Source organism: Psammomys obesus, unplaced genomic scaffold (assembly GCF_907164565.1).
Source record: "Psammomys obesus unplaced genomic scaffold, mPsaObe1.curated_primary_1811, whole genome shotgun sequence".
Classification (NCBI taxonomy): Eukaryota; Metazoa; Chordata; class Mammalia; order Rodentia; family Muridae; genus Psammomys; species Psammomys obesus.
In genome coordinates this window covers 1280196-1307952 of record NW_026590598.1, presented here as the reverse complement: position 1 = coordinate 1307952, position 27757 = coordinate 1280196, and the positions used below count along the sequence as shown (strand labels likewise).

The 27757-nt window shown below is 39.1% G+C and overlaps 1 protein-coding gene across 1 annotated transcript in view; it reads left to right on the top strand.

The window, feature by feature from the left end:
* Glud1 (glutamate dehydrogenase 1) overlaps window positions 1-27757 on the top strand; it is a 36795-nt gene that overhangs the window by 1062 nt on the left and 7976 nt on the right. Inside the window, exons 2-7 of the mRNA XM_055608000.1 lie at window positions 14006-14086; window positions 15663-15718; window positions 17861-17924; window positions 21877-21971; window positions 26282-26461; window positions 27518-27655. Coding sequence (XP_055463975.1) covers window positions 14006-14086; window positions 15663-15718; window positions 17861-17924; window positions 21877-21971; window positions 26282-26461; window positions 27518-27655 — 614 coding nt within the window. The remainder of the gene's footprint in view (window positions 1-14005; window positions 14087-15662; window positions 15719-17860; window positions 17925-21876; window positions 21972-26281; window positions 26462-27517; window positions 27656-27757) is intronic.

Genomic DNA, 27757 nt, shown 5'->3' with positions numbered 1-27757 from the left:
AAGAAAGAAAGAAAGAAAGAAAGAAAGAAAGAAAGAAAGAAAGAAAGAAAGAAAGAAAGAAAGAAAGATCAAGCGGGGTAGTGTCTCTGACAAATTGGGCGTCCTGACATTAAATCGAAAGGGTGTATACTACAGAACCGCCTGCCAGCCAATAGAATGAAATAGCCCTGGGGGTGTGTTCTTGTCCTGGCTAGTACCAGATTTGAGCCCCGGCAAAAGGTAGAGTCTGTAGAGTTGAGTCAGTTAAATTTAGTAGTCGCCAAGGTATCCAGTGGTTTAAATGTTTGCATGTGTGTAGATTTGGCTTACAGATTGTTTAGGCAAGTAAATGGCGTTTTTTCATTTTCTCCCCAATACATTTCACAATATAGCTTTAAAGTTGCTTTTAAAAGGTGACCTGAGCTTAAAAGGGAAATCACCATATTTCTATTGCTTAAAGTTACTATATTGAGTAGGAGTCTTGATGGAGGTCGAAATGGCAAGTGAGCACAGAGAAGGATGGACGAGAACGGTGGTTCATTTCACTGCGTCTTCATAACTGTAATTTTGCCACTGTTATGGGTCATGATGTAAATGTCTGATATTCAGGATATCGGATATGCCACCCCTGCAGGGGTCGTGGTGTGACCCACATATTGGGAGCTGCTGGACTAGATCTTTGTTCAGTACCAGCTTACTTAAAAGGGTAAACCGTAGAAATATTCTACGCAGGAAAAACTGAACCTGTGATGGTGTTCCCAGTGATAGAACAAAGGTTGTGGCTAAGGGTTTAATGATTTACCAAATTTGCATTGAGTCCACCCCCTTCTAGGATTTACCTTTAGAGCCTAATTGTCCCATAGCTCTGTAGTTCCCTCTGCTAGAAGCAATTGGAACCACTTTGACCCGTAATTTCCTTTGCAGCTCCAAAATTATATAAAAGGAGTAGTCGTTCTCCTACATCACCTTTCTTCTTCCTACCACTCCCTCACTCCCCAAACCAGGAACAAGCTAGTCTACTCCCCTAGAGAGCAAACAAGGATGTTGAAGCAAGAGGCATTGTATTGCAAATGCTAAATTGTCCTTGTCTTCACAGAGGGCATGCAACATTTTTCCAGTCTCTTAGGATAGTTCTTCAGCATCCTGTGATTTGGTGGGTGGTTTTTTGTTTGTTTGTTTCTGTTTTCTCTCTTGTCATAGCTAGCCCCACAGTCATTAAAGCAATTCGACTTTGTCATTTTAAATGCTCTTGTCACAGAAGCTTTAATACCAAAATATTGAACCTGGCAACAGATCATCAGCCTTATCAGATCACAGTAACCACAGCACTTACTCAGTAGAGTGAACAATGTGGTTGATTGGAAGGAGCTACAGTAACAGCGTTGCATGATGGTACAGCAAGAAAAAAAAAGTCTTTATGAAGTACCGTGTTAAATTTATTTAACATCTTAAAGGATCAGAAAAACTTTATGAACTGGGAAAGACTGTACAGCCAAGAGAGTCCTTAAGAAAGTATAAAAACAGTTTATTAGATGACTAGCAAAATCTGAGTGCTGTGGATTCCCATCCTTTATTGCAAAGCATTAATAATCTTGATAATCTTGCAAAAAAAATAAAAAAAATATATATATATAAGGAACTTATTTTCAGTGGGTATTTTCCCCACCAAAACATCTAAAGCTTTCTTGATATCTAAGAAACTTTCAAAAAAAAAAAAACTGTTTAGTATGCATCAATTTTCCCAGCTACTCAGGAGACTGAGGCATGGGAATCATTTGAACCCAGGAGTTTGATGAGTCTAAACAATATCGGAGACCCTATCTCAAATGAAAAACGGTTTTGTGGGGATTTCTCTTTGTACCCTTGGCTGTCCTGGAATTCACTCTGCAGACCAAGCTGGTCACCAACTCAGAGATCTGCCGACCTCTGCTTACTTCCTGAGTGCTGGGATTAAAGGGGTGTACAGCCACTGCCCGATTCTTAAACATTTTCATGCTTCACAGACACCCACCCACCCCCAGTAAACTGATTTCTTTCTAATAGTGTTTTGGGGGTTTTGTTTTTGATCCCCCTGCCTCAGTCTCCAGCTTGCTGTAAATACAGGCCTGTGCCCTCATGCTCAGATCTCCCAGTGTTTATTAAGAAAATCACATCTGTTCTTGACATCCTTTTCCCAGCCTTCAGCTTTCTCTATCTAATCTTTCCTCCATAGCAACCTTACACCTGAGTTTCCTAAAATAAAGTCCTCAGGGTTGAACCAGGGCTGATGACTACTCACTATAGTCCTAGCTCTGCGGGATGAGCCTGGAGGGTTGTGAGGTAAAGTCCAGCCTAAGCTACTCAGTAAGATGCCGTCTCAAAAAACAACAACAAATCCTCTATTGAAGCAGTAGTAAGGTGTAATGAAAAGAGAGTTTAATGTAAAAACCTGGGAGTGCTGGTGAGTATTTATTCCAAGTAAATATTTAATAAGCCTGGTTTGTGATTTTCTTCTTCCAAATCATATTTAACTGAGGCTATTATATTGGCTTCTGGTAAGGATTTACAGAGGACTTGCCTAACATACTCAAGGCCTGGATTCAAGGCAGGTAAGGCAATATTCACCTATAATTCTGTAATTCCCCCCCGCAAGCATGAAGGAGACAAAGAAGAAAGATCTAAAGTTCAGGGCCAGCCTGAACTACATAGATAGATCCTATCTCAAAAAAAATCTGTTTTTGAATAAAAGATAGATATTGTAATAAATAATTGATTTAAGAAAACTTGTTCAAAGGTTCTGATATACTTTAAAACATTATAGATTGTTACTGTTGGAATAAGGGTGTTCGGGGTCATCATCTGTCGTCCAGTTGTTTGCTAGGGTAGATATATCTTTTTAGGTGGGTGACTGCCCTCTGCTCCATTTGCACCTCTCCTGAAGCTTCACATTCTGAAAGAGAAACAACTTTCATAGCAGATTGTACTATTAGCATTTTAGCATAAAGTTGTTAAAAATCAGTTTAGGGGCTAGAGAGACCGCCAATTGGGTTAAAGTACTTGCTGCTCTTGCAGAGGACCTAGTTTGGGTCCCAGCATTGGTGACTCTCAGTCATTCGTAACTCCAGTGGATCTGGTGCCTCTTCTGACCTCCAGGTATCATGTGGTGCACATTCATACATGCAGGCAAAACATTCATACACATAAAGTGAAATGATAAAATAAAAATAAAATTTAAAAAAGGGGGGCTTAACAATTAACTAACTATAGGAGTCACTTTTCTTGGTCTTCTGATTTGCCTCTCGATGTCTTGCTCCTACATTAAGTCAGTTTTCCCATCAATGGTTCTTTCTCCTACGTTAGAACTTCCTCAAGTCATCATTTCAATATAGATGGTGATCAGTACATGTGTATCTTGTATAACTTTCTAATATTTTGAAAGCATGGCTTTATCTGCAGCTGTCTCTACAAAATATATAAGTTAAGCTGTTTTATAAGCCAAATAATTTATGTGTTCTTTAGCACTCAGCTAAGAGGTAGTATTTTTAATACTTTTTAGTTAAATACAGAATTGTTGGCCTTTATACAGACATGTCACTTCATAAAGCCATCTATCTCCAGTTCTTACATGCTAACAGATGAAGAGCTCTGAAACCTGAGGCAGTGTATGTTACCGATTTTTTTTTTCTCCTATTCTTTACATATGCATGTCCACTTATCTAGTTAGAGGTCACTCATACAGTGTGCATTGGATAAAAACAGGCAGTTCATGATCAGAAACGAAGCACCGATACACATAGCTTCAGAAAAATGGATAATGATTAATGTTTATATAGAAGGACTGAAAAAGTGAGCTTTTGGCCTACAGGGGGAAGAAATTGGATCTACCACTGTAATAATTTAAATTCCTGGTGAAAATCAGTTTTTATCACTAATGTTGCAGATACATGGTGTTCCTCAGAGAGTATATATGGGATGAAGATGGGAAGGATCAAAAATAATCACAAAGTTTTTAGTCTAAGAGATTGGTTGAAAAAAAATAATGTGCTAGGGACAAAATAGAGCAACAGTGGTCCCCACTGATAACTTATTCTGTTAAGCCATGCCTTTGTCTTAATAAATCCGTATTGCCTATGCTTTGTGATGGTGCTAGCAATTTAGATATGCCAAAGAGCAGCCATAAAGTGCTTTCTTTGCCAAGTATGGTGGCTCATACACATATTCCTACCGATTAGGCTGAGGCAAGAGCAAGGCAAAGGCCAGATGAGGCAGCAGAGCCACAGACTCTTAAAAAAAATAGAGGTTCTAGAGTTGTCTCCACCATTAAGGGCACCTGCTCTTTTAGAGGACCCTGGTTCAATTCTCAGTGCATAGCTGCTCAAAACCGCCTGCAACTCCAGTTCCAGGTGATCCAGTGCCCTCTCTGGCCTCCATGGGCAACAGATATGCACTTAGTGCACAGGCATGTAGGCAGACAAAAACCCATACTAAAATTTACTTTTGAAAAATAATAGTGAAGTGCTATTTTAATTGAAAAGTAATAGTTTATATAGATATGTGTATATTGGTAGAAGATACATAATATTTACTGTATCATCATGCATGCTTTCAATCATTCACTAGAGGTTTTAGGACATACCGCAGTAAAGAGAATAGGGATTAGCAAAATTCATCAGGTAAATGTGTTTGCTACCAAGCCTGATGACCTTTCCATCCCTAGGATCCACAGGGTCCTCTGATCTCCACATGCTTACTGTGGCACATGCAAAAAGTTTTTACATTTTTAAAGTTGTCTTATATAAAATGATGTGTAAAGCTCAGGCATATATTGCTTGACTGCCCTTGCATACTGTATTGTCCCTTCTTGGCAATTGTTTTTGTGGTCAGTTGCATCTTTTTCCTCAATAGTAACTGCTCTTACTACCTGAAGACCCATTGAAACTACACAGCTGAGCTTTTAGTCGTTCAGACCTTTAAACCTCTTCATAACAAGTTAGGATAAACTGTTGCCTTTTGTTGAGTGTTACTGAATCTGGAGGTCAGATGTATCATTTTAACTATGTAGCCCAGGTTGGCCTCAGTTGCCTATGTGCTGGGATTACAGTGATGCACCATCATACCTAGCTGGCATCAAACCTGATTAGCATCAAACCTGTTGGAGATGGAAGTGTGGCATCAGAAGAAAAGAAAATGTAATATATATTTTTTTTTAATTTAAAAATTAGCAAGATTCCTTTTTTAATGGATACTCTCCTATCTGTTTGGGCAATAAGGCAAGCACAAAGACAGCTACATTGTTTATAGTTATGATGCATAAAGATTACTTGGGAAAATGTAAATAAGTGTATTACCCCATTCCAAGGATACAGATTTAAGTCACTGAGAATGCCCGCTCCCAAAGGAGAAGGCTGATCAAGAGCTAATCAAGTGATTTAAATTGTAATTAAAAATAAAAAAAGATGAACAGCACAGTGACTCATACCTGTAATCCCAGCATTCAGGGAGGCAGAGGCAGGTGGATCTCTGTGAGTTCAAGGCCAACCTGGTTTACAAAGCAAGTCCAGAACATCCAAGGCTACACAGAGAAATCCTGCTTGGGGGGGGGGGGGGGGGGGGAGGAGAACAGTTCCTTGCACTGTTAAGTAATTTCATTGGTTTTTCTTCCTCTTTTCTCATCTCTCTTCTTTTCTCTTTTTCTTTCTGTAATGAAGCTCAGAGCCTTGCATGAGCACTCTACCCCTGATCTACATTCACAGTCTAGAACTCCTGTTTATTAAATAGTTCAGAATACAGCTGGTATTTGAATTTCTGGTGGATGAACCATGCCCCATTAAGGAGATCCCAGTTCAAGTAATTTTATAAAACATTTGAATTTCCATAAATGTTTAGTTACTGATTCATCATATAAAAGGGTGGTAGCCAAGAAGTTATGTGAGTGTATGTTTGGTTTTGATTCAACTAGAAAAAGGAAAAAAAAAATGTCAAGCTGTCAATTGTGGTTTTCACTTAGTCTTTTTTTTTTTTTTTTTTTTTTTTAAGTTATGAGTGGTTGTTTGTTTTTCTCTGTCACTATGGCAATCCCAGCTAGTTTTCATGGGTTGGAAGATTTGGTTTGCTTTAGTTTTGTTTTTATTTTTTGTGGTGATTATTTTGTGTTACATTTACTTAGTTTGTGGGGGTTAGGGTATGTGCATGGAAGTCAGAGGACAGTTTCCAAAAATCTGGTCCTCCATTTCTACCATGTGGATCGTAGGGATGGAGCTTTTGGCTACAAACACCTTTACCTGCTGAATCATCTTTCTAGCCCTGTTTTTTGTTATTTGGGGATGTGTTCTCTATAACTAGATGTTATTATGTTGTCCAGCCTGGCATTGGACTTGGACTGGTCCTCCTGCCTCAGTTTCCTGGGTATTGACTTGCCTGTTCTATCTGCTCCAGCTAATTTGTGCTTTTACACATTCCTTCTAAGAGTGAGTTAATCACACTTCCATCTCCAACAGGTTTGTTGCTATAAAGTTGGGTGACAGCTCAGTAGGAAGTTGTGTGACTGTACTCCAGCACACAGGCAGCTGAGGCTTGCCTGGACCAGAGTCTATCAGTCACTAGATTACTAAACATGCTGAGAATAGTGTGGTAATTAAAATGCAAGCCATGGGGCTGGAAGAGGACTCAAGTTGAGAGTACTGGGTTCTCTTGTAGAGGACCCAGGTTCACTTCCCAGCACGCACACGGGAGCCCAGAACCACCTATGGCGCCAGTTCACACTCCTCTACACTCTGCAGGCACCGGCATGCCCGTGACCCGCAGACATGTAAATAGGCAAAACACCCGTACTCCTGAAATAATCAAAATGGGGCCGGCCTGGTGGGGGAGGGGTGGTTGTTGTTCGGTTTGTTTTTTGAGACAGGTTTTCTCTGTGTAGCCTTGGCTGTCCTGGATTTATTCTCACAGTGATCTGCCTGCCCTTGCTCCCCGAATGCTGGGGTTACAGGCATGCTCCAGAGCCCCTGGCTTCAAAATGTGTTTTGGTTTTTTTGTTTTGTTTTGTTTTGTTTTGTTTTGTTTGTTTGTTTGTTTTTTAAACAAGAACTCTTTTAATTTAAGATTTTATTTTATTTTTTTATGTATATGAGTGTTCTATCTGCATTTACACCTGCCAGAAGAGGGAATCAGTTCACATTATAGATGGTTGTGAGCCACCATGTGGTTGCTGGGAATTGAACTCATGACCTTTGGAAGAGCAGACAGTGCTCTTAACCACTGAGCCATCTCTCCAGCCCCAAAATGTGTTTTTAATTAGTAAAACTTTGAAATTAAAGTTTCCTGTGGTAGTAAGCTTTTCCTTCTGTATCTGCCTGTGCTGACTAGTTTCAGGCTAACTTGACATGAGCTAGAGTAATTCTGGAAAAGTGAACCTCATCTGAGAAAATGTCCCCATCCAATTGGCCTGCAGACAAGCCTGTAGTGCACTTTCTTGATTACCAATTGATGTGGGAGGGCATACCCACTGTGGGCAGTGTCATTCCTGGGCTGGTGGTCCTCCCTGCTCTAAGAACTGTAAGAAAGGCGACTGAGCAAGCCAGTAAGCAGCTCTCCTCCATGGCCTCTAAATCAGCTCCTACCCCCAGGTTTCTTCCCTGTTTGAGTTCCTGCCCTGGTTTCCTTTGATGATAAACAGCAATGAAGAAGTGCAATCTGAAATAAAATCTTTCCTCCCTAAATTCTTAGGTGATGTTTTTTTTTTATTTATTTATTTTTAAATTTATTCACTTTGTATCCCAGCTGTAGCCCCGTTCTTTCTCCCCTCCCTCATCCCCTGCCAATCCCACTCTCCCTCCCTCTTCTCCTCCCATGCCCCTCCCTAGTCCACTGATAGGGGAGGTCTTCCTCCCTTTCCATCTAACCCTAGCATATCAGGTCTCATCAGGAGTGGCTGCATAGTCTTCCTCTGTGGCCTGGTAAGGCTGCCCCATCATGGGGAGGTGATAAAAAAGCCAGCCACTGAGTTTATGTCAGAGAGAGTACCTCTTCCCCTTACTAGGGAACCCACTTGGAGACTGAGCTGCCATGGGCTACATCCATGTAGGGGTTCTAGGTTATCTCCATGAATGGTCCATGGTTGGAGTATCAGTCTCAGAAAAGACCCCTGGGCCCAGATATTTTGGTTCTGTTGCTCTCCTTGTGGAGCTCCTGTCCCCTCCAGGTCTTTCTATCTCCCCCTTTCATAAGATTCCCTGCTCTCTGCCCAAAGTTTGGCTATGAGTCTCAGCATCTGCTTTGATACCCTGCTGGGTAGAGTCTTTCAGAGACCCTCTGCAGTAGGCTTCTCTCCTGTTCCCTGTTTTCTCCCTCTTCCAATGTCCGTCCCCTTTGCCTTTCTGAATGAGGATTGATCATCTTACCCAGGGTCTTCCTTCTTCCTTAGCTTCTTTAGGTGTACAGATTTTAGTATGTTTATCCTATATTACATGTCTAATATCCACTTATAAGTGAGTATATACCATGTGTGTCTTTCTGCTTCCAGGATACCTCACTCGGGATGGTCTTTTCTAGTTCCCACCATTTGCCTGCAAATTTCATGATTTCCTTGTTTGTAATTGCTGAGTAGTATTCCATTGTGTAAATGTACCACAAGTTCTGTATCCGTTCCTCAATTGAAGGACATCTGGGTTGTTTCCAGATTCTGGCTATTACGAGTAAAGCTGCTATGAACATGGTTGAGCAAATGTTCTTGCTGTATACTTGAGCATCTTTTGGATATATGCCTAGGAGTGTTATAGCTGGATCTTGAGGTAGCACTATTCCTAATTGCCTGAAAAAGCATCAGATTGATTTCCAAAGTGGTTGTACAAGTTTACCTTACCACCAGCATTGGAGGAGGGTTCCCCTTTCTCAACATCCTCTCTAGCATGTGTTGTCACTTAAGTTTTTTATCTTAGCCATTCTGGTAGGTGTAAGGTGAAATCTCAGGGTCGTTTTGATTTGCATTTCCCTGATGACTAAGGACATTGAACATTTCTTTTAAGTGTTTCTCTGCCATTCGATATTCCTTTATTGAGGAATATCTCTCTGTTAACTCTGTACCTCATTTTTAAATTGGATTACTTGATTTGTTGCTGTTTAACTTCTTGAGTTCTTGATATATTCTGGATATTAGTCGTCTGTCAGATATAGAGTTGATGAAGATCCTTTCCCAGTCTGTAGGCTGTCGTTTTGTTCTGATGACAGTGTCCTTTGCTTTACAGAAGCTTTTCAGTTTCATGAGGTCCCATTTATTGATTGTTGATCTTAGAGCCTGTGCTGTTGGTGTTCTGTTCAGGAAGTTGTCTCCTATGCCAATGAGTTCAAGGCTCTTCCCCACTTCTTCTAACAGGTTTAATGTGTCTGGTTTTATGTTGAGGTCTTTGATCCACTTAGACTTTAGTTTTGTGCAGGGTGATAAGTGTGGATCCATTTGCTTTTTTTCTACATGTAGACATCCATTTAGACCAGCACCATTTGTTGAAGATGCTATATGTTTTCCATTGTATGGTTTTGACATCTTTGTCAAAAATCAGGTGTCCATAAGTGCGTGGGTTTATTTCTGGGTCTTCTATTCGATTCCATTGATCCAGCAGTCTGTTTCTATGCCAGTACCATGCAGTTTTTATTACTGTTTCTCTACAGTACAGCTTGAGATCAGGAATGGAGATACCTCCAGAAGATCTTTTATTGTATAGGATTGTTTTAGCTATTCTGGGTTTGTTACTCCATACGAAGTTGAGAATTTTTCTTTCAAGGTCTGTAAAAATTGTGTTGATAATTTGATATAAATTACATTGAATCTGTAGATTGCTTTTGGCAGGATGGCCATTTTTACTATGTTAATCCTGCCAAGCCATGAGCATGGGAAATCTTTCCATCTTCTGGTATCTTCTATTTCTTTCTTCAGAGACTTGAAGTTTTTTTCATACAAGTCTTTGACTTGCGTGGTTAAGAGTTACACCAAGGTACTTTATGTCCTTTGTAGCTATTGTGAAGGGTGTTGTTTCCCTAATTGCTTTCTCAGCCCATTTGTCTTCTGTATACAGGAGGGCTACATTTTTTTTTTCTGAGTTAATTTTGTATCCAGCCACTTTGCTGAAGGTGTTTATTAGCTGTTTGAGTTCCCTGGTAGGGTGATGGTGTTTTATCACAGCAGTAGGAGCCTTGACTAAGACTGGCCCTTCTTCTAGTTTTCCAGAATTAATATAGATGAACATCATCATGGTGGTATTTGTAGTTACTCTGGACTAGAGCATTGATTATTATTTTGTCAACGAAGCAGAACATGGTCCTAGATTAGAGGCCCCTCCTGATGCCATCCAGTCTGTGGTCCACAGTTCTGTAATCCACCCGTTGGCCGTTCTAGGTCAGGAGGCTATGGGACTGCTGCTTTTTGTTAAAATCCTCTGCATCCACCCATTCCTCTTAGTGCTAATCTACTAAACCTAACATTGCTGACCCCAGCGCGCACAGTAATGCCAGATAGCACTCTGATACTTCAGGATAAAAAATACATATACTTCCTCTGTTTATAGAATTATATCCTCTAGTTGTGCTAGTTTCTCAGTGTACTGAATTGGTTCATTTAACACAGTGTAGTGACTGTCTTTCAGTTTGGATCCCACTAGGCTTTCCTGGAATGTGGGTATCTTTTCTCTTACTAGGCTTTACTTGGAGATCTTTTGTTATTCATGACTGTTTAGCCAAATATCACTGTACCTGCTAGCCCAGGAGAGGTAAAAGCACCTGTGTATTATTGAGTAATTAGAAAGTTTACCGAAAAAAAGTTCTTGACCCCAGGTAACATGCCTTCATTACTTCTGCACCCTTCTTGCTCTACCTTTGTCTGCTCCAGGGCTTATTCCACTACACTGCTTTCATGACACACACACACACACACACACACACACACACACACACACCCCATGTCTCACCCCAGTAGAAGTTTCATGGGGCTGGTGAGGTAGCTCGGTGTTTAAGAGCACTGGGTGCTCTTCCAAATGAACATGGGTTCAATTCCCAGTTTCCACATGGCAGCTCACAACTGTCTGTAACTCCGGTTCCAAGGGATCTAACACTTACACCAACACACAAAAAGTATTAAATATTAAAAAAAAAAAAAAAAAGTTTCTCATTAGTTCATAGTCTGCAGAAAAATGCCTGTGGTGTGACTAATAATTCCATGTGGGTGTAGCTGAGGAAATTTTTCTTCACTTCACCAACAAGAATTCCCGAGTTCCATCTATTGGAAACATGTGTTTGGGTTTTTGTTTTGCTTTGTTTTGTTTTTCAAGACAGGGTTTCACTATGTAGCCTTGGCTGTCCTGGAACTCAATTTAAACCAGGCTGGCCTCGAACTCCTATCTGCCTGCCTTTGCCTCCTGAGCCCTGGAATTAAAGGTGTGCGCCGCCACCACCTCACTAATATTTTTTTTAACATGAAGTTTATAGATCCTCAGCAGAGATGCGTACCGTTACACTCTAAATTTTTGGCTGTTATCTTTTCAAGACTTTTGTAATAAAGGGACATTAATAATTTAAAGTGATACATGTAAGAGGAGAAGTTATAGTTCTTTGTTTGTTGTAATTGACTGATTTGTATATATTGGATACCACAGCACATGTGAATCAGTTACCTGCTACCATGTGAGTTCCAGGGATTGAAGGCAAGTAATTATGCTGAGTAGTGACCCTTGTTACCTGCTGAGCCATCTCACTGGCATTCATTTTTGTTGTTTATTTTCTTTATTTTGCAGTGCTGGGTGTCAAACACAGAGCCTTTTGTGTGCTAGGCAATTGCTGTACCCTAAGCTACATTTGTGGCTTTTGAAACAGGTCTCCCTGTATTGTTCAGACTGGCCTGGAAATCACTAATCCTGACTAGCCACAAAGCATCCTCCTAAGTGTTAGGATTGCAGCAAGTGCTACCACACTCAACAATAATTCTTGGTTACTTGTTTTACTTTAACACTTCTACCAGTTGAAAAGTAATAAAACTAAGATAATTCATATATACAGTTTTCTGTTAAAATAGACCTTTTTAAAAAGTAAATTACTTCACAGCCTGATCCCTGAACTTGGAAGGTAGAGACAGGAGAATGGCAAGTTCACGACCAGCCTTAGCTATGTAGCAAGATTCTGCCTATAAATTGCTCTGCTCCTTTGTAATTGCTTGTGATGGTAGTAATCAGTAGTTGGAGCTGGCCTGACAGTTCAGGGCCCTATGCTAAAAGTTCCACAGCCCTTATTCCCAGTGAAGAACAGTGTTGTCACCTCTCTTGGTGCTGTAGGCTAGTCTCTGGACAGGGCACTAAACTGAGTTTCTTGCTTTGGCATAGTTTTCACTAATATGTTAGTTTATAGCAATTTTGGTAATTTGAAAAAAAATATATTTAGCATTTAAGCAAATTTTGTTATAAAAACTATTTCATCTTCTTTATGAAATTTATTTTCCTGGATTACCTTTCAGCGAGTTTATTTTGTTTCATTTGATATAGGTATCCTAGAGTGACCTTAAACTCACTGAATAGCCCAGGCTGCACTCAAGTTCGTATCAGTTATTTATCCATGATTCTGGAGTGCTGGGATTGCCAACAACATGCTTTACCGTGCCTGACTTAGGACGTGATGCTTCACAGTATTCTATTTCAGTCCTTTCATGATATCTAGGGATATATTTGGGGTATATAGGGTCTCACTGTATGGTCCAGACTGACCTGGAATTTTCTGTATAGCCCACGCTGGCCTCAAATTAATAAAATAAGCCTGAACTGAAATGCAGCATAAGAAATAGTATAAGAAGCCCTATAATCTCACTGCTTGGAATGATCAAGAGTTCAAAGTCAGCCTTGGACATTTGAAACCCTGTTTGTGACTTTATTTAATTTTATTTTTTAGACATCGATTAGAGATAATATTTGAGCTTTTATTCTTATTTTATGTGTATACATGTCTTACCTGTTTATTCACATCTCCTGGTTTATATACCACATCGGCAATTGAATCCCCTGGAACTGGAGTTGCAGGTAGTTGTTAGCTGCTGTGAGAGTCTTGGGAAGCAAGCATAGGTCTTCTGGAAAAGTAGTAAGTACTCTTAACTGCTGTGCCATCTTTTCACACCCTACAGATAACTTTAAAAAATTTTGTTGTATTCTTTGTGTGTATGGTGTCTAAGTGTGGTCACATGTGCCCAAGCACATTTGTAAAGCAATCTGTTCCCCCCTTTCACCATTAGCTTCCAGGGATCAAACTCAGTTTGTCAGGCTTTCACAGCAAACACTTTTTGCTCACTAAGCCCTCTCACCCCTGCCTTCACCCCAGGAGATAACCTTTGTCTTTGTGAAACTAGTTACTATTCTTTTCTACCAAGTTATTAATATATATATATTGATATATATAGAGATATCGATATATATATATTGCTTAATATCCCGTAAGGGCAGAGAGGATGTTTTAGTTGTCTTTAAATCTTTTTCTAAGAATATTTTCTAAGCAAACCTAGGCTTCATGACCACTCTTAGCTTCAGAATACATTAGATGAATTAATTTGGTGCCATATGTAACTCCTTTTGGGTGTCTAATTAGCAGCTTTTCCTTTGTGTTTTTATGGTGTCCTTATACATAAACTATTTCAAGTGTCGCACACCTGTAACCCCAGCACTCAGGAGGCATAGGCAGACAGATCACCGAATTCTAGGACAGCCTGGTCTAAGGAGTCCAGGACAGCCAAGACGATACACTATAGCCCTGGCTGCTCTTCCAGAGGTCCTGAGTTCAATTCCCAGCAACCACATGGTGGCTCACAACCAGCTATAATGAGGTCTGGTGCCCTCTTGTGGCATTCAGGTACATACAAACACAGCACTCATTACATAAAATAAAAAATCTTAAAAAAAGAAAAGAAATAGCTTGTCTATACACTACAAATGGTTTGGACATTTTCAATTCATAGCTATTTATTAACTTACCAGAAGTTGGTTTTAAAAATAACTTTTTCTTTGTCCTTTTTTTAAATGACTATCACCAGGAATCCGTTACAGCACTGATGTGAGTGTGGATGAAGTGAAAGCTCTGGCTTCCTTAATGACATACAAATGTGCAGTGGTTGGTAAGTGGCCTCTCTGCTGATACCTAAATAACTCTTTGGGGAAATGTGTTTATGTACAATGTTACTTTTTTAATTACATTTTATTATTGTGTTTATAATGATATGTGTACAACTCAAAGGTAATGTTGTAGAGTTGATTCTCTTCTGCATCCTTTACTTGGGTTCCTGGAATCAAACTCCAGTTGCCAGGCTTGTAAGTTCTGTTACCTGTGCGCGGATGTTTGTGTGTGTGTGTGTGTGTGTGTGTGTAACAGAACTGTTTTTGCCATTTTAAAGAGCTTTGTTTGTTTGTTTATTGAATAAGGCCTCAACTATTTAGCCCTGGCTGGCCTGGAACTCTATGTAGACTACTCTGGCACTGAATTTAGAGATCTTCCTGCCTCTGCCTTCCAAATGCTGGGATTGACTGTGTGTGTCACAAACCTGGCTTACTCTTTTTACTTTTCTTTCTTTTTAATTCTTAAATATGATTTAATATTCTTCTTCATTTCTGAATTAGAACAGATTTTTCTGCCTAAAATCTCTTCAGAGGCTATAGGGAGAGTAAGCTGGTTTCACTCCTTAAATGTGTTTGCATGTATGTTTGTGTGTCAAAATAGGTTGATTCACATAGCAATATGTAATGCAATATATATGACCAAGGAGAACATGCTGATTAAAGTAATAGGTTTATCATCATTTCCAAACCTAACAGTGAAATTTTTATAGAAGCTAACTGGATCTTTGTTTTAAATGCTTAACCATGGTCTATAAATAAGATTAAATCATAGAAGGAAAGTAAATGTGTATTCTCTTAGAAGTAATAGAATATTGATGAAATGTAATTAACCCCTGGCTGGCATTATAATACCTGTTCAGTAAGATTTCATTTCAAATTTAATATCTGTGTTGTCTTGTGATGGTGAGAATTGAACCTAAAGCATTGTGCATGCTAGGCAGGAACTCTACCAACTAAGCTATAGCTTCAGTACTAGATTTATTTTTTGAATTTTTGAAAATTAAAAGTCATATATTTTTGTAATAAAAGTTGGGAATTTCTAATTTAAACTGCTTCAGAATCTGAAACTGAACACCAAGATGAAGCCTCTAGCAGAAAGTTCCATACCTGACCCTGTGTGCTGGGCTGTCGTCAAAACAGGCATCAGACTGGGCAGTGGCAGCCCACGCCTTTCATCCCAGCACTGGTGAGGCAGAGACAGATGGATCATTGAGTTTGAGACAGCCTGGTCTACAGAGAAAGTTCCAGGACAGCCAGTGCTACAGAGAGAAACCCTGTCTTGAAAAACAAAAAAGCAAACAAAAACAAAATGTAGACAACAATAAAATAAATGTCCCACACCATTATCTGTAGACTATGTTATTATGAAACATAAAATTTTTGTCTAGGGCTGTATCCCATCCTTAAGAAGTCTAATTGTGTATATGTAAATTTAAAATCTGAAATGCAAGAATACCTCAGAAACACTTAAAACAAACACTTGAGATGAGATTTGCTCTCCCTATATTAGGCAATGCTTTCTGTATTTATATTTTTTAAGCTTTTTACGGAAAAACATCTTTCATTTTTGTCTTTCAGATGTACCATTTGGAGGCGCTAAAGCAGGTGTTAAGATCAATCCCAAAAACTATACAGTAAGTATCCGACTAGTGTTTGTACACACACATACAGGACCTAAAATTGTGTTTCTCGTGCCAGTGAAATTAATGGTTTCCATTGCTTTTTTGAAGGAATAGGAAAGCAAATAACTATTGAATTGTAAATTAGCTAGTTGATGTATTTTGCCATAGTTGTTTGCCATTGATGTCTTTTTCTTACTTGGTTAATGAGTAATTAATATTTTCATGTTGATAGGCATTTAAAATTTTTGATCTCAAGTTTTAAACCAGACACAGTGGGACATGCCTTTAATCCTAGCACTCGGGTAGCAGAGGCAGGCAGATCTCTGAGTTCAAGGCTAGCATGATCTACATACATAGTAAGTTCTATTACAGCCGGAGCTGTGCAGAAAATAAGATTTTGATCTGAAGTTTTAATGTGGAGGTTTTGGTCTAGCAACAAATAACTAATCTAGTAAAAATCATGTTTATTCTATTAGTAGTTCCAAACTAATTAAAACTGGTTGCTGCAGTGGTTAACTGTGGTTTTATTCTCTCTGAAATTCACCTTTGATGATCCTTAAGCATCATATCATCCACAGTTAGGTGTGTCTTTTTTATTTCTGTAACTCCTTAAGAAGCCTATACCCATGCTGTCAGATGTGTCTTGTCTTTTTGGACTGCCTTTTTCTTAATTCTCATGCCTATGCTAAACATCAGTGTTAAACCCAACTCTGTTTCACATTTTTCGCATGTGATGTTGTTTTTGAGACAAGGACTCATTATGTAACCCAGGTTGACCTCAAATTCTCTGCCGTCCTCCTGGAGACCTGGCATTACAGGCATGAGCCGTATCACACCCATATCAAAACTTAACATTTAAATGAAAGGACAGGCATGACCCATGCATGGCATATATCTTAGGTTTTATTACTGTCAAGAGATACCATGACCACAGCAATTCTTATAAAGGAAGACCTATAATTGGGCTGGCCTACAGTTTCAGAGGCTTAGTTCATTATTATCATTGTGGGAAGCTTGGCAGCCTGCAGGCAGACATGATTCTGGAGAAGGAACTGACATTTCTACATCTAGATCCATAGGCAACAGGAGACTGCCACACAAGGCCTCTTTTGAGCACATGAGATCTCAAAACCCGATTCCACAGCGATACTCCCTCCAACAAGGTCACACCTACTTTAACAAGGCCATCCCTTCTAATTGTGCCACTCCACACACATGAGTCTGTGGGGACTGTTCTTACTCAAACCACCTCAGAGTCTATATAGATATAATTGTTTTGTGTATGAGAGACAGAAACCAAAAGGAAGAGAGATTTGGGGTGATACCACTTTGAAGCCTTGGCTGACCAGGTACTTACTTATGTATACCCTAGGATAGCTTTTTCCTTTAACTTCCCAGGTACTGGGATTGAAGGATGCACCATCATGTTCTGCTTTACACAGATTTTTTTTTCTCTTAGATAAAGTTTCCCTATATAGCCTGTACCTATTTAGCCTGTATTTGTCTCTAGATTCTTCTGCCTCAGTGTACCCAATGATGGAATTAGAGATACCACACCTGGCAGATGTAGATGGATCTCTGAGTTTTCATAGCCATTATAGACTACAAAGCAAGTTCAAGGCCAGCCAAGGTTACATAGTAAGACTCTCAGAAATAACTCAGACATGTCTTCCCCCTGACCGTGCACATGCGCACATTCAGGTACACACATGCAGGATTGGAAACTGAGCTCAGGCCCTACTCCTCACATAAACAAATGTTCTACTACTAAGTTATAATTCCAGCACTTGGTAGGCAGAGGCAGATGGATTTCTGAGTTCAAGGCTAGCCTAGTCTACACTGTAAGTTCCGGGAGAGCCAAAGCAACAAAGAGAAACCCTGTCTCAAAAAACAAACAAACAAACAAATCATTTTTTCATACTAGGATTAAACAGTCTGAGATGCATAGTGAGTTCAAGGTCTGCCTAGACTGCTACATAGTAAGATCATATATCCAAAAAGTAAACAGAAGTGCTAGCTCTACAGGTTGTACTGGGGAGTATATGAAGGGATGTAGAAATGTCCTTTACATAGAAAATATGATAAAAATCTTCTTTCCATTTGATTTTTATGTAAAAATGCTATTCACTGTTGTCATTTTTTTTTTCTCTATAGGATAATGAATTAGAAAAGATTACACGGAGGTTCACTATGGAGCTGGCAAAGAAGGGTTTTATTGGTATGTATTGCCTTATGTGTTTCTGTATAAAATGGAAACACCTAAAAAGTAATGGTCTTGATTAAACTCCTGCTTATATAAAGTGCCTGAATATAGATGTCCTTTCTCTTTTAGAAACCAAGTTTCATTATAGATGTCATAGACATATATTGGCCTATTTTTGACACATCTCCAGTAGGCTGGTTCAGGTTCTCACTGTAGTATGGAACAAAGATACTAAGGAGAAATCTCCTACTGGACAAGACCACTAAATACTGGATTTATAACAGTATTTTTAACACGTGAAAAAAATCTGTCTTTTGAAGCTAATGATTTTTTGATATGCATTAGCTGATTCATTAAGTCATTGGGAGCTGACAGGGAGGCTGATATACTCACCATGCATTCACCATCACTGTCTGAGGAGTGCTCGTGGTAGTTATAGGAGCTTTTGCAAAGCATGCTACATTTCTTAAGGGTACTTCCATTTGCTTGATATTTTTTATTGTCTCATAATTGTGTTGATATGTTCTCTGTGAGATATGAATATTCTTTGTGATGTATACATGTTATTTACTCTTTGATTTCTAAACAGTTTGTCTTATATTTCTTGGTTTATAAGCTTTATTTAAATAAGTAAGGTTGCTCAATAGACTGTCAAACAAAGGAGAACTGGCTGAAATGGGGTTGGGCATAATAATACTCCTAACTCTGCTTCCCTACCCTTGTCTTTTTCTTTCATGTTTCCTCAAGAAGTAGCAAGTTCCTATGAAATTAAGCTATATATTTTCTGTTTTTAGGAAATAAAGTATGAAATAAATGAATTAATAAAGGAGTGAATATAGAAAAAGCTAGAATGTTACAAAATTTGGTCTAAAGTCATTAAAGTTCTTGGTATGCCTCATGAGCATTACTATGAATTTTACTTGTGCCTCATTGCACAAGAACATTTTGCTAACAGAAGTTAATGAGCACCTCACTGATGCCTGCAGAGATGCTTTCTGATTTCAAGATGATGAACTGGAATCACATTCCAGCCTAGTGATGGCTTTGTGGTTATTTAAATAGCATGTTTGCTCTTAGCCTAAAATCTTAATTATATTTTAACATCCTTAAGTTTTTTTAGATTTCATTCAGTTGTATTTATTGCCATCAAGAGATTTTTCCAGCTTAGTTGTAAATCTTGACAATTCCAAAAGTTAAAAAGTGACTCATAGGGACCCTGAAAGAAGGCAAACATTAAATATGAGTAATCTGGCCCCTTTGCTTGTAGCATGTAGCCTTTCAAACTCTGTGATTTTCTCACTTCCCTTCCTCCAGAGTTCTCCAGTGTGACTCAGACTTGACACTGAATTCTTAACCTGTTAACTTTGTGCGCTTAGGATCAACTTGTCAGATTCCTTGGGGTATGGGTGGGTGGGGTGGAGGAGAAAAACTAAGACTTTGAATTGTTTTGAATATGTAGAGCATTTTGTGAGGGGTTGCCATATTTATCAGATTAAGTCTTCTAATCCATGAACATGGTCATCCTTCTACTCATTGAGCCTCTTATTTTTTTTTTAAACATTGCTTCATACTTAATACTAGAGACGACTGCATAGTCTTTTTGATGCTATTATAAGGGATATCGATTTATTGAGGGGTTGGTTTTGGTTGTTTGTGGGTTTGTTTTGAGCAAACTTAGCTTCTATAATCAAATCTACATGAGCAAGATATTAACATATTTAATATGGTGTGTTGTCCCTGTATAAGAGGATATAATGAAGCTTAACATTTGTAGACCAGTATGGCTAGTTATTTCTATACATTATCAACTTAAACTTGGATATTGTTTTCTCACTTTAGGATTATTTTTTGTCCAGACTTGGTAATAAAGTAATACCAGCTGCATAGAATAAATTGGAAAATGTTCCTCCCTCTTTAGATTCTTGGAAAATCTTGGAAATGTTTGTTCCTTTTGTATGTTTAGATGGATCCTATCAACTGTAACTTTGCCCTGCAGATTTCTCATAGCTCTCTTTCTTTTCCCTCATGTCTCCATACACTCACATTACCCTGATTTCAGCTCTTCCTTTATGTGCACGTTCTGTTGAATCTGATTTTTTTCAAACAAAATGGACTTAAGGGTGTATCTGTAGTGCAGGAATTACTTGTGATCTGTACATCCACATAGATTGAGACTGTCTGAAGCAGGAAATTCATGAACCTAGTAGGAAATCTCTCTTACCCTTAGTATGTCTAGGCTAAATTTTTCGTGGACTTTGTCCTTGCCCTCCTTGTGAAACTTGTGAAATGCAAATGTATCAGTCAACAGTCATGTCTTTCTGATTAACAAACTCTTAAACCTCATACTTATACCAGCTCATACTGTTATTTGAAAGCGAGTAATGTTGCTGAAAAGTAAGATAGTATGCCATAGATATTTCTAGACAGACCTCATAGCACTATGTCTCGTGTAGTTTAGGAAAGAAATATGGTTAAGCAAAATTGTATTAACCTGTAGCCTGAGTATGTCACTTGAAATAGAAAGTAAGCAAACCAGACAAGAAGAACCTTTTATCAGTGGATGAAGCTAAAATATCAGCCCTTCAGATCAAAGTTCTATGTGGCTTATAGAGGTTAGATATCCTGAGATTTAAAGATGCCTAAAAAACAGAGGCAAGGAGAGTATGGAGAGACAGATCGGGTGGGGGCATAAAACTTGAACCTTGACTTAAAGATTTTCTTGTGCCAATCTTGTATCCACTATATCACAATGTGTTCAAAAAATTAGTGTCTTGGATTGTTCCCTAGAAAGCAAAAAAGTCATACTTATTTCGTTGGTTAAAGATTTTAGAATTTGTATACTCTTAAGAAGAGCTTTATTTTATGGATGGACTTAATAAATTGAGCATTTATAAATTTATTTTTATGAACACAATATATGATACAATTCAAACAGTATGTTGTAGAAAGTTACAATGCTAAAATCCCAGAATATAGTATAGTAAACAAGTTATTGAGACCTCCCTTACTATACCCGTATACCTATACAGAAACATGCGTGGGGGGGGGGGGAGAAACAGAGTATAGAATTTTGCATAAATGAGAACATACGTGGCTATATGAAACCTACTTTTTTCCACATGGTGGATTTCATGATAATTCTGAACGATTAAATCAACATTTTTAATGGTTATTTAGTACTTCTTTGTGTAGCCATGCCTTATCTTACTTAACTGGCATCATAAATAATTATTTTTATCTTTTGGTTTTAAGAATATTTCTACATAGTTCACCCTTTACAGTTGGAGTAAACATCACCGAATGTGTTGCTCAGTAAGTTTGTATCCAGAAGCGGTGGTACTGTTTTTACCCAGAAGCCATTGTTATTCTCATACTTTGTAATTACAAAGTGAACTAAAAGCTGAGCCTGAAAACCTTACATACATCAACCATTGGCTAATAAGTCAAACAGAATTATTCCATGAGTGAAAACATCCCAGACTCTATAAACATTTATTTCAGCAGTGTCACTTTCCCTTACTTTTTCTACTTAGTGAGAGGGCCTTAGCCAGTAGGGAGCTGTTTCATACGCGTCTACTCAGTAACCACAACGATCTTGTTATAATGGTCAAAAAGATACATTATCTCTAATTACAGTTTAGGGAACAGAGGTTGAGACACCGAACATTTGCCAGTGCCATACCCTGAAAGTCCCAGGAGTGACATATCCGTTTTCCATAGGTAACTTCCAGATACAACAGAGTAAATTCCAACAGAAGAAATAACAACATTACATTTTGTGTACAAGCTTCACAGAGAAGAAATACTAAATTGTATGAGTATTTTTATGACTTCAGTTTGTTACCAAAATGAGATCTAAAGTTTTCTGGCCACAGTGACATTGTTCTCTTAGAGAATTGCAAGCATCGTTATGTTTGGGATAAGTTTATCTTAAAAACTGGCACACTGCCCTTTCCTGTGCTCCCAGGTCCTGGCATTGATGTGCCTGCCCCAGACATGAGCACGGGTGAGCGGGAGATGTCCTGGATCGCTGACACCTATGCCAGCACCATAGGGCACTATGTGAGTATCCACTGAAACCCGAGGCTTCCTGCATTGCTGTCCACAAGAAGTAACAACTCATCTGCTTTAAGGAGAAGTTGGTAACCACTGGGCTCATCTCACATTTAATCATTATTTGGTGTGCATATTATTTTACCCGCTCTCCTTTCTGAAACTGTAAGCACAGTGATGATGAACTGGGTTTCTGCTTACATGCTGCCCTATACTGGGCACTGAGCCCAGACCCTTCCCAAGCAACTCACTTGCTGAGACACTAGTTGGTACATTCAGTTCTGCCTTCCCTCTAAAGTAATTTAGCTTAAAGAGGAGCTAAGGCATATGAGCTAAGTAAGGTATGAAAATGGTATGATGATATAAAGGTAGAGTTCTGGGCTCTGAAAAAAGGTCTTTTTGAAGGGATATTTGGGCTGGACCTTGAAAATATGGTTTAATTTCAACATCTGGAGATTTGGGGCTAAGAGGAAGAGCAACAGCTGAGATCACAGGTAAGACATGCATGTGTGAAAGTAATGGAAGAGGTAAGTGAACCACAACAGATGTCAAGCCCTAGTGTGGGTTTTACGTGACAGTGAAGAGACTTTGCTGTGACCCATCCTTCAGGAAGACTAGGCATATACATGACACTAGCCCTGTCTTCACAGCCCAGGAACCAGAGAACAACATCATCTCTGAAAGCTGTGGAGCCCTGAGAAACAAAACATCCATAAACTAAGGAGTGGTTTTTCTTTTTATTTTTCAAGACAAGGTTTCTCTGTGTAACTCTGGTTGCCCTGGAACCAGGCTAGCCTTGAACTCACAGAGATCTGCCTGCCTGTGCCTCCTGGGTTCTGGGATTAAAGGCATGCCCAGCTTATTTATTTATTTTTGAGACAGAGAGAAAGAACACAAGAACATGAAGTTAAGTAGCCGGGTTAGAAGAAAGGGATTTGGGGGCTGTGGTGGAGCACGCCTTTAATCTCAGTACTCTGGAGGCAGAGGCAGGCTGATCTGTGGGTTTGCAGAAAGCCTAGTGTTCAGAGAGAAAGTTCCAGAACAGCCAGGACGACAAAGAGAAACCCCGTCTCAAAAAACCAAAGACAGGAAAAATTCATTTACATTGAGTAGAAATCTGGTGTGTGCTATAACTGGCATAAATGTGGAAGCTGTTTCAAAGCATAAAAAAAAGGTTAGTGGAGCCTAACCAGAGCCTTTGGAAGTAGGGTCAGTAAAGACCTTAAGAAATGTTCTGAGCTCTGACAGTTGAAGACTCCTCGGGGAGGGACGTCAGAAAGAAGTGTCTAGAAAATCCTGAATACAGAAGACAAGTGAGCTTCAAAAGCGGGACGGTGGGTGTTAGAACCAGTCAGGAGAGGAGACTGATCCAAAGACTGAAGAGCTCCTGCCAGATCACCGCCTGTTGAGAACAGCCAGGACTTCAAGCTTTGTCCTGAAAAATAGGAAAGCCATGAAAAGCTTATAATCAGTGTCTCATTCTGTGTGTAGCAGGAGATGGAATTGTTGAGAACTAGATAGAAGATCCCAGACAGCAGGAGGGTATGAAAAGAGGGAAATAGAACATTAAGTAAAACCTCCAGCTAAGAGAAGTGGCACTGGAAAGAAGCAAAGGAAAACTGTCTGAAAGGTAACTGGTGCCTGGGAAAAGAGGGTTTTTGTTGTTGTCTGGCTTTTAGCTGGATATGAGCCACAGACTCATTGGTGTGCACGGCAGACCATGTAAGAAAACTACAGCCATTCATGGGAGGAAAAGGCTGGGGTAGTGAGGGGCATCTTCCCAGGGTCCTGGTGAAGCTAGGCTTTGGAGGAGTGTTCCACCCTCCTTGGAGCACAGGCAGGCCACCTGAGTTTTAGTCCTGCCTCCTTCACCCACCGCTTCATGGGCTGGGAGTCTGCCTTAGCGTCCCCATATGTAAGGAAGCAATCATATAGAACAATCCACAGCCCTTACTAAGTTAAAAAAAAATTGTCCACCCATGTATGAAATTAAATGTAACAGTGTTAGAGTTGGACTACCACTCCACCTTTGTTGCTTTTTTTTTTTAAAGAAATAGAATCTTGCTGTGTAGGCCAGTTTAGACAGAAACTTAAAGCTATCCTGCTTCAGGCTCCCAAAGAAGCTGAGTTTGTCACAGAGGAATTTGAGCCTTCGTTGTCACACCTGACTTGCCTGCCACCTTTTAAAGTTAGAAAGCACTAGTTGTGCTCTCTTGTTGGGAGTGGAGCTCTGCACTGACCACTGCAAGCTCGTAGGCAGGTTACTTACAGCTTCTTCACAGTTGTGGCAGCATGAAGTTTTATGAGGCTCGACCAAATAACCCTTAGATAAGGCTGGTAAATGTCCTTCTGTCTTTAACAGAAATCTAGAAACCCAGAAGCTATCATTATTGGTCATCTATCCCTACTATGGTGTTGGGGGAAAGGATCCCAGCCTCCTGGGTTCCCAGACCATTAGGTATGCTGGGGAGTCAGTTGGCACCAGGCCTGACCTCACACGCTATTTCCTTCAGCCCCAGCATTGGCATTTCCACAATTTAGAACCATTTGGCACTAACTTTGCAATTCTGTGTTCGTGGTGTTAATTATTCATGAAAGAGCTGTGGGAAAACTAATTTCAAGGGCTTTACTAGACTGTCTGATTTTCAAATTTATTTTCATTCTTTTGTTGGTAACTGTATAAGTAATACAATTCTAAGTTCTCTCTGTTAAAAAAAAGTATATATTTACATAATAGGAGTAAAGATCAGGTGACTTCTGGGTAGGGATGTGGTATGAAGTTGATCACTTCATTGCAGTGCATAACCTAACTCACGTAGCAGGCAGGCTTTTGAAACAAGTTTAGTTTAAAGCTCATCCTTCATCTGTTGATTTAGGTATGATCATACTGCCTCACTTCTTCTGTTTAGGGATCAATGAATGTGTGTATTCCACAGTGTTCTGCTTACTGTCTATAGTGTCCAGTACTTCAGAAAGGAAACCCTCCCAAACCCATTTTTTCCCTTTTCTTTTGTGTGTGTTTATCTGTATGTGTGACCCGAGGACAACATTGTCTTCTGCTGTTGCTCTCCTCATTTTTTAAGGCAGTCTTGCTGGACTGGAGCTCACAGCTTTGGCTACACTTGCCAGCCAGCAAGCCCCAGGGATCTTCATGTTTGCACAAGTGCTTTACCAACTAAGCCATCTGCCCAAGCCCCAAAGACCCCATTTTACTAACCATGCCTCTTTGTAAACAAAAGGACATGTACAGTCTAAACTGAAAGAAGGTAAAAAGGTAGGTGGTAAGATTGGAGTCACTGCTTTACAGATCTATTAGTGCTACCAAATGTACAGGCTTCTGCATCTTGCCCATAACACGGTTTTGAGATTTTCTTTGTAATATCATCTTTAGAAATTCTTTCTTTATTTGAGTAAGGCAAGGTGTAGCCCAGCAGGCCTGGAGCTCACTATGTAGAACAGGCTGACCTTGAACTCAAAGATATTCCTGCCTCAGCCTCCCAACCCAAGTGCTAAGATTATAGGTGTCTGTTACCAGTCCCAGTTCTGTTTTGTTTTGTTTTGTTTTTTTCTTTTAATGACATACTAAATTTCAAAATGAGTTTGATAGAGTACAACACAGTATATTTCTATCCAAGAAAATTACAGTTCCTCTTCTGGTTCTTATTATTTTGGTTTTGTTCATGTTTTAACAATCTTAAGGCACTTTCAACTTCATGTGGCTTAGTTTTTCAGTGAAGGAGTAATAGCTTCAAGCTGAACTATATCTGTGTTCATGATATTGTTATGTATATGTAACACTAAATTCCTAAACTGTTTGTATGGGAAAACAGCTTACCTTATTAGAACAGAAAGTTGGGAACATTGTTGAATATGAACTTTACATGAGTCACTTACATTCATATTTGCACACCCTTGTGTTTTGAAGCAGTCTTACTGTATAACCAGGTGTGCTTGAACTTGAGCGTCTCCTGCCTCAGCAAGTCCTGGCATTGCAGGCAGTGCAACCAACATGAGCACGCTCTTACTGAAAATATATTTAGCTAACAAGAATGTGCTTTGTTTTATTGGCTTGATCATAGAAACAGGACTTAGCACTGGGTATGGTGGCACATGCCATAATCTCAGCACTCAGAAGGTTGAGACAAGGATCACAAGTTCAAGCAGTGACATATCTCAAGAGATATAAAGTCTTCCTTTAAATTATGACTTCTTCCTTCTCACAGGATTTTTTTAACATGGCAACGGGGTTGAACCTCAAGCCTCACTCACGCTAAACAAGCACTTTACTTGTGAGCTATATCTTTAGCCCTCTCTTACAGGATATCAATGCACACGCCTGTGTTACTGGTAAACCCATCAGTCAAGGAGGCATCCATGGGCGCATCTCCGCTACTGGCCGTGGTGTTTTCCATGGAATTGAAAACTTCATCAATGAAGCTTCTTACATGAGCATTTTAGGAATGACACCAGGGTTTGGTGATAAGACATTTGTTGTTCAGGTAAAACAATCTGGGAGTTTTGTTTTGTTCTGCTACTTACATTATTTACATGGGAAGATTCCTGCTGCAGAGTGCATTGGAGGTCAGAGCAGGAGTCAGTTTTTCCATGTTAATACTAAGGATTAAATTGAGGTCATCAGGCTTGAGCACATGTGCTTTTATTCATTCATCCATCTCACCAGCCCCCAGTTTTTATTTTCATAATAACTGTTATACATTAAAGTTTTAAAGATTTTTTTTTTTCCAGTTAATGACACTAACATTGGATTCTTTGAGAACTTTTAGATTTTTAGAATGGTTGTTTTCAAACTGAAACATCTAGGTTTTTTGTTTTGTTTTGTTTTTTAACCTTGATATGATTCATAGAATTAGGCCCAATTTAACTTCTCTTAGATATTAAATATACAACTTAGCAACTTCTTTTGGGCCTTGTTTTAAGTGTGCTAGAAATATTTTCACATTGGCCTGAATTGTCTCATCTGTCAGCATGTATTTCACTTAGTTTAGTTAGCCTTAGAATAGTAGCATGCCTGTATACATACAGTCGTAAGACTGCTGGGCTCTGACTATACTGATGTGGTTGTCTCCATTGCCATTTCCTTATGAGCATGTAAGGTCTCTTACCAAAATTTTTTCAGGGTTCAGTCTCATAGGTAACAGAAGGTTGGGTTTCAGATTTTTTTTTCACTTGTCATTGAAAAAAAAGAAAGAAAGGAAGAAAGAAAATTGTCATCGAAGAAGCCATTCAGTACATTGCTTCTTTTAAAATATATATATATATGCTTATTTTGTTTGTATTTGTGTATCTCTATGGCACAGCACACTTAGAGGCAGAGGACAACCTTGTAGTAGTTGGTTCTTTCCATTCACTGTATGGGTCCTTAGGATAGAACTGAGATCATCAGAATATACTTGGTGGCAAATACCATCACTTCCTAAGCCATCGCAGAGGATTTTGATACTTGTTTCTAAACTAGCAGAATATAGATTTATGTTGGCCAGAATGACTCATACTATCTATACCAAGTCCATGTCGTGCATAATTGTTCTTCACAGGGATTTGGTAATGTGGGCCTGCACTCTATGAGATACTTACATCGTTTTGGTGCTAAATGTGTTGCTGTTGGTGAATCTGATGGGAGTATATGGAATCCAGATGGTATTGACCCAAAAGAACTGGAAGATTTCAAGTTGGTATGTTATTTTCAGAGAATATATATATATATATATATATATATATATATATATATATTTTTTTTTTTTTTTTTTTTTTTTTTTTTTTTTTTTTTTTTTTTT